This window comes from Drosophila santomea, chromosome 3R (genome assembly GCF_016746245.2).
Source record: "Drosophila santomea strain STO CAGO 1482 chromosome 3R, Prin_Dsan_1.1, whole genome shotgun sequence".
Classification (NCBI taxonomy): domain Eukaryota; kingdom Metazoa; phylum Arthropoda; class Insecta; order Diptera; family Drosophilidae; genus Drosophila; species Drosophila santomea.
The window spans coordinates 24,023,522-24,039,696 of NC_053019.2; the positions used below are offsets into that span (position 1 = coordinate 24,023,522).

At 45.6% G+C, this 16,175-nt stretch overlaps 2 protein-coding genes across 2 annotated transcripts in view; both read left to right on the forward strand.

Moving 5' to 3' along the window:
• LOC120454206 (transcription factor kayak) lies at positions 1-924 on the forward strand. Its single transcript, XM_039639303.1, has 2 exons — positions 1-15; positions 193-924. Exons 1-2 carry the CDS (start codon positions 1-3, stop codon positions 922-924), a joined length of 747 nt encoding a protein of 248 aa, XP_039495237.1.
• Positions 925-11,832: 10,908 nt separating this feature from the next.
• The window catches only part of LOC120453042, a 37,705-nt gene continuing 33,362 nt past the window's right edge, over positions 11,833-16,175 (forward strand). The window contains exon 1 of the mRNA XM_039637562.1: positions 11,833-12,447. Coding sequence (XP_039493496.1) covers positions 12,390-12,447 — 58 coding nt within the window. The 5' untranslated portion in view covers positions 11,833-12,389. The remainder of the gene's footprint in view (positions 12,448-16,175) is intronic.

Genomic DNA, 16,175 nt, shown 5'->3' on the forward strand with positions numbered 1-16,175 from the left:
ATGCGTGGATTTCTGGTGAGAAATTAAAAGCTAAGAAAAGTGAAATACATTAACAAGTCAACAGGAATATAAGTGCAACATAAGCCAAAGTGAACTAAATTAAAGAAGTTTTTAAATCCGTTTATCCAGTTTATTAATTAAGAAATATATCAAGTAACTACTTTGTAACTAAGATAATTTTCTAAATTCCAGTTACTTTTCCTGATTGCTTCTGCTTCGGCAGCCAAATTGGGCTATAATTATCAAGCTGCGGCTGGCGACCGTCGTTTTGCAGGACTCATCGATGCGGAGGCCACCGGATTTAGCTCCACATCCACGCAGCAGCAGCAGCAGCAGCAGCAGCAGCATCAGCAACAGGAGCTTGTGCAGCAGAATACGCAACAACAGACTCCAGCTGCTGCAGATGAGTTCAGCAAGGAGTTTTACACCTACGCTGCGCCCGAGGAGGAGTTTGCGGATCGCGAGGCCACCGAGCACATCGCCAGCATGCTGAAACGCAATCTCCGCGTGCTGTTCATCAAGTCGCCGGAACACCAGGGTCTCACCAACGCAGCCCTCCAGTTGGCCAAACAGGCCAGCGAGCAGCGAACGGCCATCTATGTGCTCAGCAAGCAGGCGGATGTGGCCCAGTTGGCCCAGCGGCTGGCCAATGAGAATCAGGCCCAGAGTCACAAGCCGGAGGTGCACTTCGTCAAGTATCGCACCCCGGAGGACGCGGTGCGTGCCCAGCAGCTCATTCAGCAGCAGTTCGACTCCTTGGGCGGCAGCTCCCGCAGCTCCGACGAGGGCATCGCACCTGTTTTGGACTTTAGCTCTGCACCGGCTGCCATTAACGTTCAGGAGCAAAATGAGGCCCAAAATCAGGTGCAGGCCGTCACTCCCCTCACAAAGTATTTGCCAGCGGCGTTGCTGCGCAGAAAGTAGTTGAATATCTATATTATTGATTGTACTTATTTAAGAGCTAGTTTTATACTCCTAGAAATACAAAGAAAAGAAACATAGCGCCCACATACTTTTAAATATGTCCAAGAACCACTATTCAGAGCTTTGAAGTCACCAGAGATTTCAGTGTGTGGCAACATATTAACAGCTTAACGAACGGAAAACTTATGATTCACTGAAGTTTGCCCTTTTTGCGCTGCTAAATTGAGAGAAAAGCAAAATAAACTGGAATGCCATTGACAGACTTCCAACCACGAACAGTGACAGCTTTAACCTGAATCCTTAAAGGCGATTATCATGCAAAAACCAAGATGCAGCAAGGGGCGGGAACCAGCTGTTTCCCTCCCAGCCACTTCCTGGCCACTCAAGAGCACCCTCCTCATCATCCACCAACCAACCGCCGAGCATTATGGCTGGAGGCCAGAGGGATCCTGTCATGTGCCTTACTGCTCCTTACACCGCTTTCCTTTGCGAGGACGACAACGAGACTCTGATTCCTATCTCGCATGTTTCTGTCATATTTCATATTTTAAGTGCCCTCGGGCAGATGGCAACCAGACCCCCATACTCATGAATAACTTAATAATATAATAATAATTTCGAGTATTGAAAACAATTTACAGTTTCCCAAGCCCAAGGGCCGCAGGGTCAAGGATTGATAAAATATGTGCCATCGTTACGGCTAATTAGGGGGCCATTCAGCAGCGGCGACTGGCAGGTGGAATAGGTAAAAAAAAAAATACAGAGGAGGGCTAGACTTGAATTTTAAATGCCCGCCTCTCTATTTATAGCCGAGAAATTTCCTGTTCTCTAGGTTTCCTTTTAAGCCCGCACACGCCCATGGAGAAAGAGATCTCCTTACACATCCTCGGGTTTCCTTCTCCGTGTATTTAGACGGATTCAATAACAATTGCCGTGGGTCCTGGCATTAGCTATGTATGCGGTGGCGTAATTTCCAGGGAACGCGATATAAAAGCACACAAAAGTAGGAAAATAGGAGCGGAGTGCTCGTAGAAATAAAATGTTCGAGATATAAAACGAAGTGCCAACAAAATGTCGGCCATTTGGCCCGGTACTTTGGGTCAACGACTATATTGTCTATATTAGATTAAAGCGTAATTCTTATTCAATTAATACAAATGACTGCTGCCGGTTGGTCAGCTCAGCCCGACGGTTATAACTTGCAGCCAAAAGGGAGAAGGGAATTTTCGTTTCTGCTTGCTTTTGCAATTTAATTAAACAAACAGTTGGCGCTGCGGTTTAGGGGCAGCAGCAATATTGGCCATGGGGAAAAGTAATTTGCTGGGACAACAGCAACTACAATCGAATGCTGCAAAAATTGCCAAGTGCCGACGTGTTGCCGACAGCTCTCTAATCCTTTGTGAAAAATTGTTATCGTTTTGGGGCGGAGCTCTAAATTTAATTGTCCTTCGGGGGTTGAGGCTCACTTAGCGCGCCTGGCCGTGTTGCATATCGATTATTTTTAATTGCTCTTTGACATATCCCCATTCCCCATTACCCATGCCGTCCTTGGGGACATCTAAACGTGTAATTAGTTTGGCATGTGGGTTGGGGTTTTAAAGCACCACCAAGGATGAAAAATCCATTCCAAAGGCAGCATTTAAGCCGCATTAAAGCCAACAAAGGACAACAGGCATCCGGCCGTGCGTGCCAAGCAGTTGGCGTGTCCTGTCAGTCGCTACTTATGTCGTTAATGTGCCGAAAGCCTTGCCAGTGAAAGCGCAAAAAGTGCGAAATGGAAACCGAATCGAAATGAAAGGCAATGCCGAAAACGAAAGGAAACAAAAAGTAAACGAAACGAAACGAAGCGAAATATAGTAAAACCAGAAATCGCCAGGTCGCCACATCATTCATTTTGGCCAGCGGAAAAGTAATGAAAAACTCCCATAAAACTTGAAGTGCTCGTAAAGAGGCAATAAGTTAAAATAGTCCTGCCTACTTTCAGGCCGCGTGAATGATTTGTTGACGTGGCATACGTATGCATACGTGAGGACCAGCAGCTTACAAAGTGTGTGTGTGTGTGTGTGTGTGTGTGTGTGTGAGTGATTGCCAGTGTGTGTGTCACATCGCAGCCAATTAATCCTGCTGAAAGGAAAGACGCGACGAAGGCGTCCAAAAGAAGCGCGGTCAAAAGCCGCAGCTGAGCTGCGATGCTTGTGTTTGGAACGCACAGGCACCGTAAACAAAGAACACTGAAAGAAAAAATGTACTAAGGAAACTATAATGTAAACGTAGCCAAAGTAGACTTAAGTGTATGTGTACCTAGTACTTGAGTACCTAATATTAGTTATTATTGGTAAAAGTATATAAAGGTTGTTGTAAGCATTCGCTTAGCCCTCTCACTAGTTTTTCCAAGTCTAGTTTCTGTGTGATGTGTGGCTGGCTTAGCAGGGCTGGCTTTCTGTTGACCAAGTGTCCTGGCAGAAACAGGAGGCCGCTGTGCCTATCATTATCCCTTTTGTTTTCGGGCGAGCAATTTGCTGGTGCAGAAGGGTGAGATTTCCATTTCTATGCCCGACCATTTCCTACCTGATTGCCGACATGACAGTCAACCTCGAGACAATTAGGTTTTCCCTCGAAATAGCTTCGTTAATGCCTTAATTCGAAAGCACAGGAGCCACTCATGAAACATTCACAAGTGAGTTGGCAAACGGAGATCACAATCGCCAACGAATTATCGACTACAATCCGGATTCTGATTTGACTGGCCAGTCAATCATAAATCGCGCCCCGCTGTGGCTGTGGGTTTTGGGTGTGGGTTTTACTGGTTCGGTTTGGTTTGGTTTGGCCTAATTTGCTTGCCAACCAACCAACCACTTGACTGCCGGCAGTCGACAAGTCCCGAAACTCAATTGAACCGCAATTTCCAAATCGCACCCTAATATACGTAATAAAAGGGCGCAGGATGGGGGAGCGGATCTAAGACAGTTTCCAGCCCGCAAGTCGCAATGCAAATGGGTGTGCCCACCAGGGGCGTCTCTGAAAAGGGGAGTGCCTTCGCCCACCACCCACCACCCACCAAGGCCGTACTCAGCCGCAGACAGCGCCCAACCGAAAGGCAGCACAAAACGGAAATGAAACTTATTAAAAGATTTGGATCTAATCGATTTTCGTCCTTTCACGCCGAAATGAACTTTGCCGTTGTTCGGCTCGCTTTTCGCTCTTAGCTTTTCTAGTTCCTAGCTTTCTGGCATTAAAGTGAGCCCCTGCCTCAGCTCTCTTCAAAACTACTCCCCACCTCCCACCACCCGGAACCCCCTTTGTGTTGACCAGCCATAAATTTAATTGAAAACCAAACTGCTCGGACTGTCTGTCTGTGACAGAGTCTACCTACACATATGCACATATACATTCATATATTGGCAACCGCACATGTGCACATTTGTATCTGTGTTTGCTCAGCCACTCGTGTGCTAGTGACTTTTACTAAATTTGATTTGGCAGTCCTGCTGCAAATTTACTTGCAACTTTGCGGAAAGGACGTGCAGGGAGCAGAGCTGAGCGAGCACCTCGGTGCACGCGAGACAAATGCAATTTAAAGTAATTTGAATACCGAATGGATTGTGTGCACTTATCGACACACACTCACATTCGTTTTAACATCGACATTTGCGCACACAGCGAGGAATATATATTACTTATTCATATGCGTGGCATATGCTGTGAAGTAATATTTTTGGATAACAATAAAATGTAACAATACTTTAGCAATAAAATGGAAAACGGGTGATGCGATATTTATTGCCTTTACTTTATTTGTTTTAAGTGAGCTTTTGGTTTTCAACCTTTTTTAATGTAATAAATAAGTAACTCTATATGTTGTTTGATTCATTTTGTAACGGTGCATCCTAGCCACCCTCAGGTGCTGGAAGTTTGGCCCACTGGCAGGTTAAACTGCCACGCCCGGCCAAGCGAAGAGCATCAATTGTCTATCTGACCATGGCGAACTTGGGGCCAACTGGTTGGGGCATTGCGGGCCAGACTCTCGCAAGGAGAACAGCATCTATGTAACGCTGCGTTATTGAAATCGCCCAAGCAGCAAAAGCGTTTGGGTGCACTCAAGCGAGCACCTGCACTCGTATTCGCATTCACACCCATACTCACACTCACACCCACACAGGCGCAGAGCACGTGCGAGCGTAACTCAACCGTTAGGCAGCCATAACCGTGGCAGTTAGGAGCAATTGCATTTTTATTTGCATTAGCATACCTATCCGGGCAGTTAATTAACACACACACAGTGCCGCAAAAAGTCAACGCATTTGCATTTAACAAAACGACGGCTAAAGGCTAAAGGCCTGTTGGAAATCAAGAGCCGGTCATTGAATGGTAAATTAAGTGCCAATCAGGCTGGAAACGTATCGTGCTCTCTTCAATGTGGCATTAATTTTTAACGGTTTTTATTGACTTGTTGCCGTTTGCCTTGTGCTCGTTTTATATGTCAGTCAGTGTGCTCATCATTTTGCCCCGAATCGAATCCGATTTCGTATATATAATTAAGGATAAATGGGCAACAAGCCGCAGCTGTGCTTTCCCGTATACCCAATCATTTCTTGCTGGCATCGACAGAAACCATAGATGGTGGCCAAAAAAGAAATCGAGACTCGGCCGCATCAATTTTTGCGAAATTTATCATTGAAAAAATCCGGCTTACTTTTATTTAATTGATATCGTTATTATCGCATATTAATTGATGAAAAAAAGGTCAGGATTTTGCTATTACATCTGCATTTTAAATACCCACGTGAGTCAACATAATTCACATCGCTACAGGTGAAACTCGCTTGCTTGTGTAATCTAGTTAGCAAGTCCTTTCACACAAGTCGCCCCCCCGCAATTAACAAGCATTACGTATACGCCTCGTGTGACAGGAGTGTGATTGAATCGATTCATGCATCCAATGACTAGACAAGCGCTTGCCTATTATAGATAGTGCTAAGAGCGATGGGGCCGACAATTTGCATATATAATACGTATGCTGTATGCCATACACCATATATGTGGGTAAATGTGGTCGTGTGTCGCGTTAAGATTCCCGCTTAGCCGCATTAACGTCATTCAAGATGCGCGTCTAAGCCGCCATCGCCATGCACGACTGCATGCGTTGCTCACACATGAACAGCGAATTGTTGCTGATTTTGGCTCCAGCTCCTGCTCATGCTCCTTCTCCAGCTCCTGCTTTCGATCCTTTTCCATCTGCGCAAATGGCATACATACACACAATACTCGAGCGATGTCGCCGTCATTTGGCCGTGTTGAACACGTTTTCAACACATGTTCCGCACATGAAAGTGGTGGTTGGTGGAGCCTTGGGCATTCACATTCGAATGCCAATATGACTGGGGGCTGCATCCTGCCGCTGCAGGAAGTCTGAAGTCAGTTTGTAAAGCTCGAGCTGGAAAACCAGAAGCCAACCATTGCCTTTCAATCCACTCGCTTTCGTTCGCTCCTTCTGGCTTTCTGCTGTTGTACATTTATTTTGTGTTCCGAGCCCCAGTGGCAGTTTGATTTTTCCAGCTCCCTTTGCTGTGGAACTTGTGCTTTGTTCGATTTCAATTACTACAAATGATTTCTCCATGTGTTCGCTGACTCTTTCGTTTTCTATGGTCCGCTCCTCGGGACCTCGAACCCCTCATAGTTCACCGAAAGCCTTCGGGCTGGCCATATCCTCACCTCCCTCAGCACTTGATTTTCATTGACTTTGCACCTCTGCGTTTTTCTGTTGCCTTTTTTCGATTCATCCAGCTCGAACTGCTACCAATTTGGGTTGCACATGGCCGGTCGAGGCTTAATAAATTACCTGGAAGCAACTTGTTTACTTTTATGTTGAAAATCAGAAACTTTGTCCCTTTGGCCATTAAGTTAAATTGTGTGTGGGCTGAGTGTGAGTGTGTGTGCGTTTGTGTTTCTGTTTTTCGGTATATCCGAGCGTGGCATCAAAAGTTTCCCCGCCCCGCTGACCTCGGCCTTTTAATTATGTATCACTGTACACCATACAGCGTACACACGGCCAGTGTCCTTTTGCAGGACCCACACAATGTCAAAGTGGCCTGTCAACAGCCGTTGACCACTCGCTCGAGCAATCGAGCGGCCATCGGTACAAAGTTTTGATGAGGGTTGTCATCATCAGCGTCAAACAAATGAAAACATATGTAGCGGCAACGGCAGAGCTGGAGCAGCAGTAGCAGCAGTAGCAGCAGCATCATCATCATTATCATTATCATCATGGGCAGCAGTCACCAGTGAGCAGTGACCAGTGACCAATGGCCAGTGGCCAGAGTCTATATTAATATCAAATGAACTGTGAGAGCGCAACAACAAATGTGGGTCGCTCATGGCAGCAAAACGTGCAAGACACAACTTCATTGTGACAGTTGATACACACACACAGCACAACAATGAAAGTTAATAAGATTTTACAAGAATGAACCCATCATCATCGGAACGGTCACAAAATCAACAAGCTAATGTCGAACCAAGTATCATGAGCAGCAGGGCTTTATTACGCCAGAACGACTTAATTCATGTGGCGTGCTTAGTGAAACTTTTTTGGCACATGGCTTATGAATAAGTCTGTACGATTTGAGCCAGATTGATTTCCCATTTCGAAGTGCTATTTTCTTGTGCACACTTGTGCACCAGCGAATCGATAAATTTATATGAAAAACTAACTATACAAATGTGGACAAGTATTTTTTTGCTTGTCTATTCCCCAGTGACCCATTGTCACGCACAGGCAAATAATAACAGGCTGAATACAAAAACTCGCTGGCAAACAAAGAGTGCCATTCCGTCTGAATGTCTGAATCAAGCCCCAATCGGGTTCAATTGCAGAATGTGTTAAATGACTGCCTCTCATTCCTCTTGGCCGTGTAAAAATAATTGCGGCCGGTTGCTCAATTTGCTGCAGGCTGGTTGGAGTGGTGGCACCACCATATCCAACGCCATCGGCCCCCTTTCACCTGCAGCACTTTTTACTCGGGGGAGTGATGTCCGTACTCTGTTTGTTTAGTGCACATAAATAAAGCAAACACTCGGACTATTCGCATCGAGTTCACGCACACTCGCAGTCGGAATTTCGTCCTTCTGGTGTGATATAATCAAAGACTATCGCATTGCGCACTCGACACTTGCAGTAACAGCCGTCGCCGTCGCACATCAACCAGTGGCGTAAGAAAGGGGGGTTTTTGGAGTTGTTTGTGCCCCTTTGAGCCTTAGGCTTTGAGGTATGACAGTTTCGATTTCCACCATAAAAAAGTTCTTCTATTTATCAAAGAATGAGAAATAATAATCCAAGTAAAGAATGTTATATCTCGCTGAACTCGCAATGAAATTTCCTATCGAATGGTGTATATATTGTAATATGTTAATTTTTTGCAAATTTTTGCAAAATGAAAAATGAGAAAAATTAATTTTTTTTTATCAGCCCAAAATTGGTTCTGTTGGTTTGCTAAGTTCATCAGCTGCCTAAAACAGTACGTATCATGCCTTTGGGTGTCATGTTGCCTAAGGTACAGGCATCAATCATTATTGTTAAGGCCAAAAGTTGCTCCTATTATTTTAAAACCAATTGTAACTCATTTTGCTTGAATTTAGAAAGTTCTGTTTGTGATAAACTATTGCTGGGATTATAGAGAAAGCTTTCGGATGAGTCAAAGGCTGTACAGGTATGTAATATGTTTCAGCCGAAGCTCATCATGGTTGCCATTTCAACTGCAATGTAAAACCCCCTGCCCATGAAATATTACCACCTTGGGTGCCACCCCGAACAGAAGCCCCTGGGGGCCAGGAGTTGAAGCCCCTGGCTTTCCATGTCCATCGAGGCCAGCTCATTCAACTGGTGTGCAATCGCCGGCAGCCATGGCTCGCTGTAATGCACCTTGGCCATAAAAGCAACCCCTGCAGCTGGCTGTGTGTAACTTCATTAGCCCGTGGCTGATACGCAGCGGGTAAATTGCTCGTGAAGTTGCCGGACAACGGAGCAATGGCCACCGTACACCGTACACCGTAGAGCCATTGGAGCCATCGGAGCAGCCGGCGATATCTTGGGACCTGGATCTTTAACTCAATTACCGGGCAGTCGGAGCAGGTTGTTGATTTTGTCAGCTGCAGTTGACTTCCCTGGCCCATTTATGCATATGAATTTATTCAAATCAGAGACCGAGCCAGACATGGGCCACACTCCTCCTCAATCCTGCTGGTCGAGCTATTTGTTGTGGCGCTGGCGGCGCTAAACTATTTTACATTTAGAGCAGCCCAAAGTTGTTGGGCATTCCTGCGAAACCGAAGCCGATGTGTAAGCCACGTTGGGAGCCAAAACCAGGAGCATGGCCCAAATACTTGGCTTCCACAAGCGTTTGGTACTTGTGTATGTATGTGTGTTAGCCTCTTTGTTCACATGTTTTCACTTTGTGCTTAATTTGCATTTAAATGGTTTTTGCACTTAGGCTATTTCCCGTGTAAATGAGCTTTGTTGGCTGTTGTTCAGCAGCCAGAAAAGGCAACGCAAAAAAAAAAACAGAGTAAAGGCTGAGCTTTTGTTTTGGCGCCGGTTTGACTTGCATTTTGGCCAGCACGCGTGTCTTGCCAACTTAACATGGCCAAATGGAAAGGCATTTCGGGGCGGTCAAAAGTTCCTGCGGCTGAGCGCTGAAAATTGCCCGGGGTCATGTTTTTTTTTTACTGGCAGCAAATTTTTTACGACCTCAGCGAGACCAAACATTTTTCGTTTCGCGTTTAAAATTTGTATATTTCCATTTTGTTATTCCAACAATCACAGATTTCCTAAACGAGAGCGAAACATTTGGTTGTTTGCTTTGTGTGTTTTATACATCACTTGGCTGCATGCGCCATAAAATTTTGTTTTGAAAATGTATTTTTTATCGTGTTTTAATTGCACGAACTGCAAACGTTGGGCTTTTGTCAAAACCTGCTCTGCATTTACATAAACAAATACGTACTGGCAATATGAGCCAATATTTGCCAACTAGCATTTATTCCATTTTTCATGCGAACTTGATGCCCCTATTTGTTTAGTTTTCAAGTGGAGCAGAGGGATATATCATATATCTCCCAGGTTGCTTACAAAAGGTGTTTTGCCAAGGTTTAAGGTGGGTTAGTAGAAGTTGGCGTAAGTGAAGGTCAGCAAAAATAATTTCGCAAATTAGCGGCTCCCTCTCTTTTTTATGACTTAATACCTTCGACTGGATATGTCAGCACATCCTCGCAAGCAAACAAGTCGGCGAGCCATGGCCATGTTCCCATTTAGCGCAATGTCAACTTTTGTGTTGTGGTCACTAATGATGACAGGCTGGCAGTCAAAGCCCAAGTCCAAACACACATAGAAAAACAAAATGGTGGCTCGGCTCCGTTCAGTACAGGATCCGTTGTCCGCCGTTCTGTCCGCGGTCCTTGTTGTGACAATGATGTGGCCCCTGTCCAATTTCCAGCTGGATGGCGGGGCGGAAAAAGAGGAACATAAACACAAACTGATTTGATTGTTTGTAATTAAAAGTGTACGGACGTGGGGAAAATGATGCGGCCATGCGCAGGATACGCGGACAGGATACGCCTGCAGGTCCTGATCCTCGTGGCTGAGCATAAAACTTTATGGCCATGTGCCATGACAGTGCTCCTCTCACAGTGTCGTTAATTTAAAAAGTAGAATCGCCATAAAAAAAGACAAGACAACGGCAAGAAGTTTTGCACGTGTCGCAGATGTAGATCCTGGTTAATTAGCTAAAATAATTCCGTGTTCATTTATTCCATCAAAGCTTAAATGCCACTCGGTACGTCGTCTGTGGGCGATGACAGGTGTACAGCCAAGGACTTTGCCGGTTCTCGAAGTCAGAAGTCGGAATAGGAATCGGAATCGGCACTGAAACGGCACTGGATACCTGTCAACATGGATATTAGTGGGAATGAGTAATGCGCTGTCATGGTCAAAGGAGCGGAAGGAGTCGCATGAATTAGAGCGACTTGGCCAGGAAGGCCAGGTCACATTCGGTATTAATGGGCGACACATTACAATATTGTAGATTCACGTTTAAATATTCGACGCGGAGAAGAGTGGGAAATGTAAATTACTTTTCAGTAATTGAAGTCAAATATATAGTATGTTACCTTAATGTAATTATAGTTTGAATAAATGAGTAGGAATTATTATGACCACAGAAGAATATGTTGTGAGTACTTGTGAATATGTAAATTGTGTATACAACTAACGTTGTGAATAAGTAAAAGCTTTTGGTAAATATAAACTGTTAGCACTATAATTGTATCAGATTCAATTAAAGGCATTTGATTTGCACGCTAGCAAGTGGAAAATTTCCTGAGCGACAGACAATCATTAGCTCTCAAATTGACTGTTTATGTTATAATTCGATAATAGGAAGTATAACACAAATTGTTTTTACAGAAACCAATTACAGACAATTGCTTGGGTAATTAAAAAAAACGTGCTGTCAGCGGAATGGCTGGATGGTAGAATGGGGCTAGATGGCCCGCGGCTGGGCCACACTTAATGCATTTAAAGCGACTGCTTTTGGCCGCCCGCAAACAAAGTGGAAGGAATGGAATGGAATGGCCACGAATGGCAGCCTGTTGATTCAGGCAGGACTCTGACTCTCGCTGGATTCGGCAGGGAACTGTTGCCGTGGCGCAACAACTGGCCGGATAAGTGAGCGGCTAAAAGCTCCGACGAGCTTTCGCTCTCACAATCTCTGGCTCGGAAAAGTGCCTGGAAAGGCTCGACTCCCACTACAAAAAATGAAAGGGGGCGGCGGCAGGTGTGGGTGTATCCTGAGCCGTCCACTTTCCAGGCTGGCAGTGCGTGTCGCCTGCCACTTCAGTCTAGGATAAACGCTTGCGACGAGCACAACAAGTGCGCGCATGCAAAGAGCCCCGGAGCCAGTGGTTTTAAGCCATAGCCAGTGAGCCACTGCCTCAGCCCGAAAGTTCCACCCTGCTGTGTAGTGTAGTGTAAGCGAAAGTGAAAGTGAAAGTGCATCCTGTTGCAGAGTGATAGAGTAACTGTGCGAGTGAAAGGCTGGGCTGGACACCTGCCGGCGAGGTCCTTCGAGTCCTGCGAGTGCGCGCGATCCGATCTGCAGGATTAAATGCTCAATAGCTGCGCGCGTTCAATCAAACATGTAACACCCTTTTCCCCAAAATCCAAACTGCGATCGATAATTGCTTAGGTTTTAGGGTGTGGTGGTGGTGCCAAAAGTAGAAACCCCCCCCTCGATTCCCAGAACGAGCCACCGATAAATTGTTGCTATTTATTTTTGTGAAGATAATCAGATCGCTCAAGTGCTACAGTTAGGATATTGCATACGCATCGAGTGCCCATTTTTGATTTCAATCTAAGGTTAAACAAGGCTATTACCCCATCTGCCACTGCAGCTGGAAGCAATCAATACGGAAATATGAATAGGTTTTGGATAATCGCTTTACTTTTAGGATTACAGCAAACAAAGCCAATAAGTAAGTACTTTTCCTGTGAATTTCATGTTTGTTTCTCCCATTTCTAGTGGCATTTCTGATTGCTTTCTGATTATTAGTTGTGGGTGCGCTAAAAATAGGACAAGTTGACCAAGCTCAAAAATGAGCTATTTCAGTTGTTAATTTATGTTTTATCAACACATGCCACTACATTTATGAAGTTATTTATAGGGGAATATGTAAGGTAATTTGAAGCCTTTTGGTTATTCAAAAGCAGCGTTGCTTTTGTAAATATAATTTAGAAATTGGTTTTAAGGAAAATGTACTGCTGTGGGCGTCGGTCAGAGAAAATGTTTCCTTAATAAACTTTAATTTTAGCTTTTAGTATAGACTTGGAGTTAAGGGCTTGTTTGAGCTGTTCGAATTTACAGAACAGTTTTTTTTATACATGTTGGCGTTTAACTTCTATATGCATATGCAAAACTGATGAATGGAAATTCTTGAAAGGCTAATTGCAAATAGTGCGCAGGTATGTGGGCGGCTGGACGTCGAACGGTCCTTCTTGGTGCTCGAAAAAGGACGAAAGTCACGCACTGGACGCGTTCTCAGCACCTGGCACCTTGGCTGCTGGCTTTTCCATAAGGCTCATGAATAATTCATTGGGCACGCTTCGATTATTTACTTCATAAATATACCACCACGGTCCGGTCTCGCTGCCTTTAAAGGGGCTTTCGATGGCGCAGGATATGTGGGTGTGGGTAATGTCTGGCTTGTCAGGTTTACAGGTTGCGCATGCTTTTAATTTTAATAAATTGTAAATTGCTGGCTTATCCACAGCAGCACGCTGCTCACTTGCAACATGCGATCCTTGTTGGGGCGTTCGATGAATTGCAAATGTCACTGCTAATGGGTATTGCCTCTGGCAGTTTGATTTGATTAACCAACCAATGAGTGCGCCAAAGTATGCCACAAAATTGAATTTCATTACAGCTTCATTTCGAGCGAAAGTTAATCAAAAAAACCAATGAGTAGCTTGTAAAACTCACGGAGCAGTGGAGGGCTCCTCGCCTGTATCCATTTCACGTTGTCGCTGGCAACGTAATTGCTGAAAAATTAATACGCCAAGGAGCCAGAGACGGGATAAAAACCAAGAGGACGAAGAAGAAGCTCCAAACCAAACGGTGATCATCGCTCCCGTCGTAAAGCACGTTTTTGCCATTTACCCCCGCCGGAGTGGGGCATCCTTGAAGGCAGCGTCATATAAAATGCGCCGATGGCACAGTGAAATCAATTTGAAGTCATTAAACGAAATGAATCTTTATGGAGCGGCGACTTGCTCCTCCGCCCGCACAGATTAGCAGCTGGATGGGATCGAGTGTGTGGATGTGGGATGTGGGATGCGGGATGCGGGCTCTTAACAATTTAAACACGTTGCCTGGTCGGGGCTTCTAAAGGCGTAATCGAAACTGCCCTCCGACACTTGATGCGATTATTATTGATTTTCTGTGCTCAAATTGTTGAGATTGAATTATTTATGTGGGCGTTAGCGGTTGCTTCGTGGTTGGTGGTTGGATTTAATGGCGGAGCAAAGTGGAGTTCATTAGGAAGCCCCTTCGCTTGATGGCCTAATTGAGTTGCCAACTGGCTGTCGAGCACTTATTTACTGAAGCAACAAAAGGCGCACGTGACGGGCATACTGGCGCACAAAGGATTAATCCCGATGCTGATGCCCAGCGCACTGTGTTTGCCCAGCTCTTGAAGATGGATTTAATTTTGAAATTAAAGCAAAACATAAATCAATTTGCCTAGCTAAACAGTGGGGCTGGCTGCCCGCTAACGACACTAACATTTGAATAAATATTGTGCCAGGCCACTTGGGCGACAGGGCCGCCACGACGACAAGAGGAGCAACAGCCGCAGGTCCTGCCTGGCCTTCGCGTCGTATACTTAATGTGGCCACATGTCCATACAGATGTAATAATTGCTACAGCCGCCAGCAACTGTGGTTGCCTCTACATATGCACTCGCTGCAGCCTCAATGGCAGGGTTCGTCCTGCCCCCAGGACAACTGAAGACGTAACTGTGTGGGACGGGGGGAGGTGGGGGGATGGAGGCGCAGAAGGACGACGAGGATGTGTTCAGTGTACACACATCATGGCGACGACAGGCGACGACGGACGGGGAGATGGACGCCCGTAGCCTGCAGCAGACTAACTGACTGCGTGGCTGTTGCCAGGGATGCTAGGATGCCAGGATGCCAGGATGCCTACTGCCTGCTGCCTGCTGTAAGGATGCCAAAATGCCAGGATGCCTGCTGCCAGCCAGCCTGTCTGCCGTATGACATGTGAGGACTTTGACAAAGCTAGCTGCTCCTTCCGCCCCCAGGACTAGCAAGCAAGTACTGACTTGTGCAAAGACGCTTTTGGCATATCTAATGAAACTTTCCCCGCCTCTCAATGCCATTGCACTTTAATGGACTCTCTCACCGCACTCGCAACGAAATAAAGTCATACAAATTGGGGGCCAGGCCACGACAGGCCAAAAAAGTTGGTCTACGACGAATCGAAATAAATATTGTAAACGGTCTATAAATTGTTGTGCTCTGCCAGCGGGCAAAGTTTCGACCCGCCCGCTGTCGAAGTTAACTTGAGTGGCAAAAATCAGATTAAGCCAAATATTATACATGGCAGCCGTAATGTATGCCGCGCACAATTTGCAGGTGCGAGCAACAAGACAGCAACTCGGCCCACAGACCCACAGACTTGAGCAATTTTGCACAAATTTGGCGCAAAGACAATCAAAAAGTTATAAAACAAGCTTCGTCGAAACAAAAGCACGGCTCGAGAATTCCTCAAGAGTCGAATGGCCGCTGGCGGTATGTTGGTTGGATGCTGGCTGCCGTATCCTGTATAGGTGTCTCTGAGGCGTGTGTGTATCGAGCTGTAAAAACTTTGGGCAACTTTCGCTGATTCCATTGTTTTTCTGCCGCTGTGCCATCCTGCCCGCCTGCCATCCTGCCCGCCTGCCACTCTTCCCGCATCCTGGCAGCCTAACATTGCGCATACGCCGCGTGGTCTTATTATCAGCCGCATCAGCGGCGCCGTAAAGTAAATGCAGAGTGTGCAAAGTCTATAAACGAGCGTCAAACTTAAAAGCCCCAAGGTGGCGTCGCCACGCCAAGGACGACAAGGACTTAAGCTTGTTTTTGGGCCGCCTTCGGGGGAAGACACACAAATAGAGAGGCAGAGATGTGTAGGCGGAAAGTCGGGGATACGAGCCAGGTTTATCGGTATGCTATATTCCTTCCTGCTGGCCTATCAAAAAATAAAGTTGCTCACACGACAAATTGACGCAAATACAGAGACTCGGCAGCAGGAACAGCAACAGCAGCCGAGAAACAAGGAAACGGAATTTTATATTTCAGCGTTTTCTATTATTTGTATTATTTATGGAGCTCCTGGCAATGTCGTTAAACGGCAGCCCCATTAAGAGGCCCCCAATAAATACACGCGTGTGTGTGTGTGGCTGACAGATGCCAGCTGCTCCAAAGGGGGCCTAGACAAAAAAAAAAAAAAAAAAATTGAGCCCTGCGGATCGTGGCAAGCAAATAAAAATGGAAAGCTTCCGCAAAACAATTATGCCTAAGTGTAGGATCTAAAATATTTATGAAGCCTGCTTTGCCACTTGCACAGTCGATTGTCAGCTATTTTTGGCTGTAAAATTGACTTTGCGCAAATAAACGTCAAAGCGGGTAAAAAGAGACTTGGAAA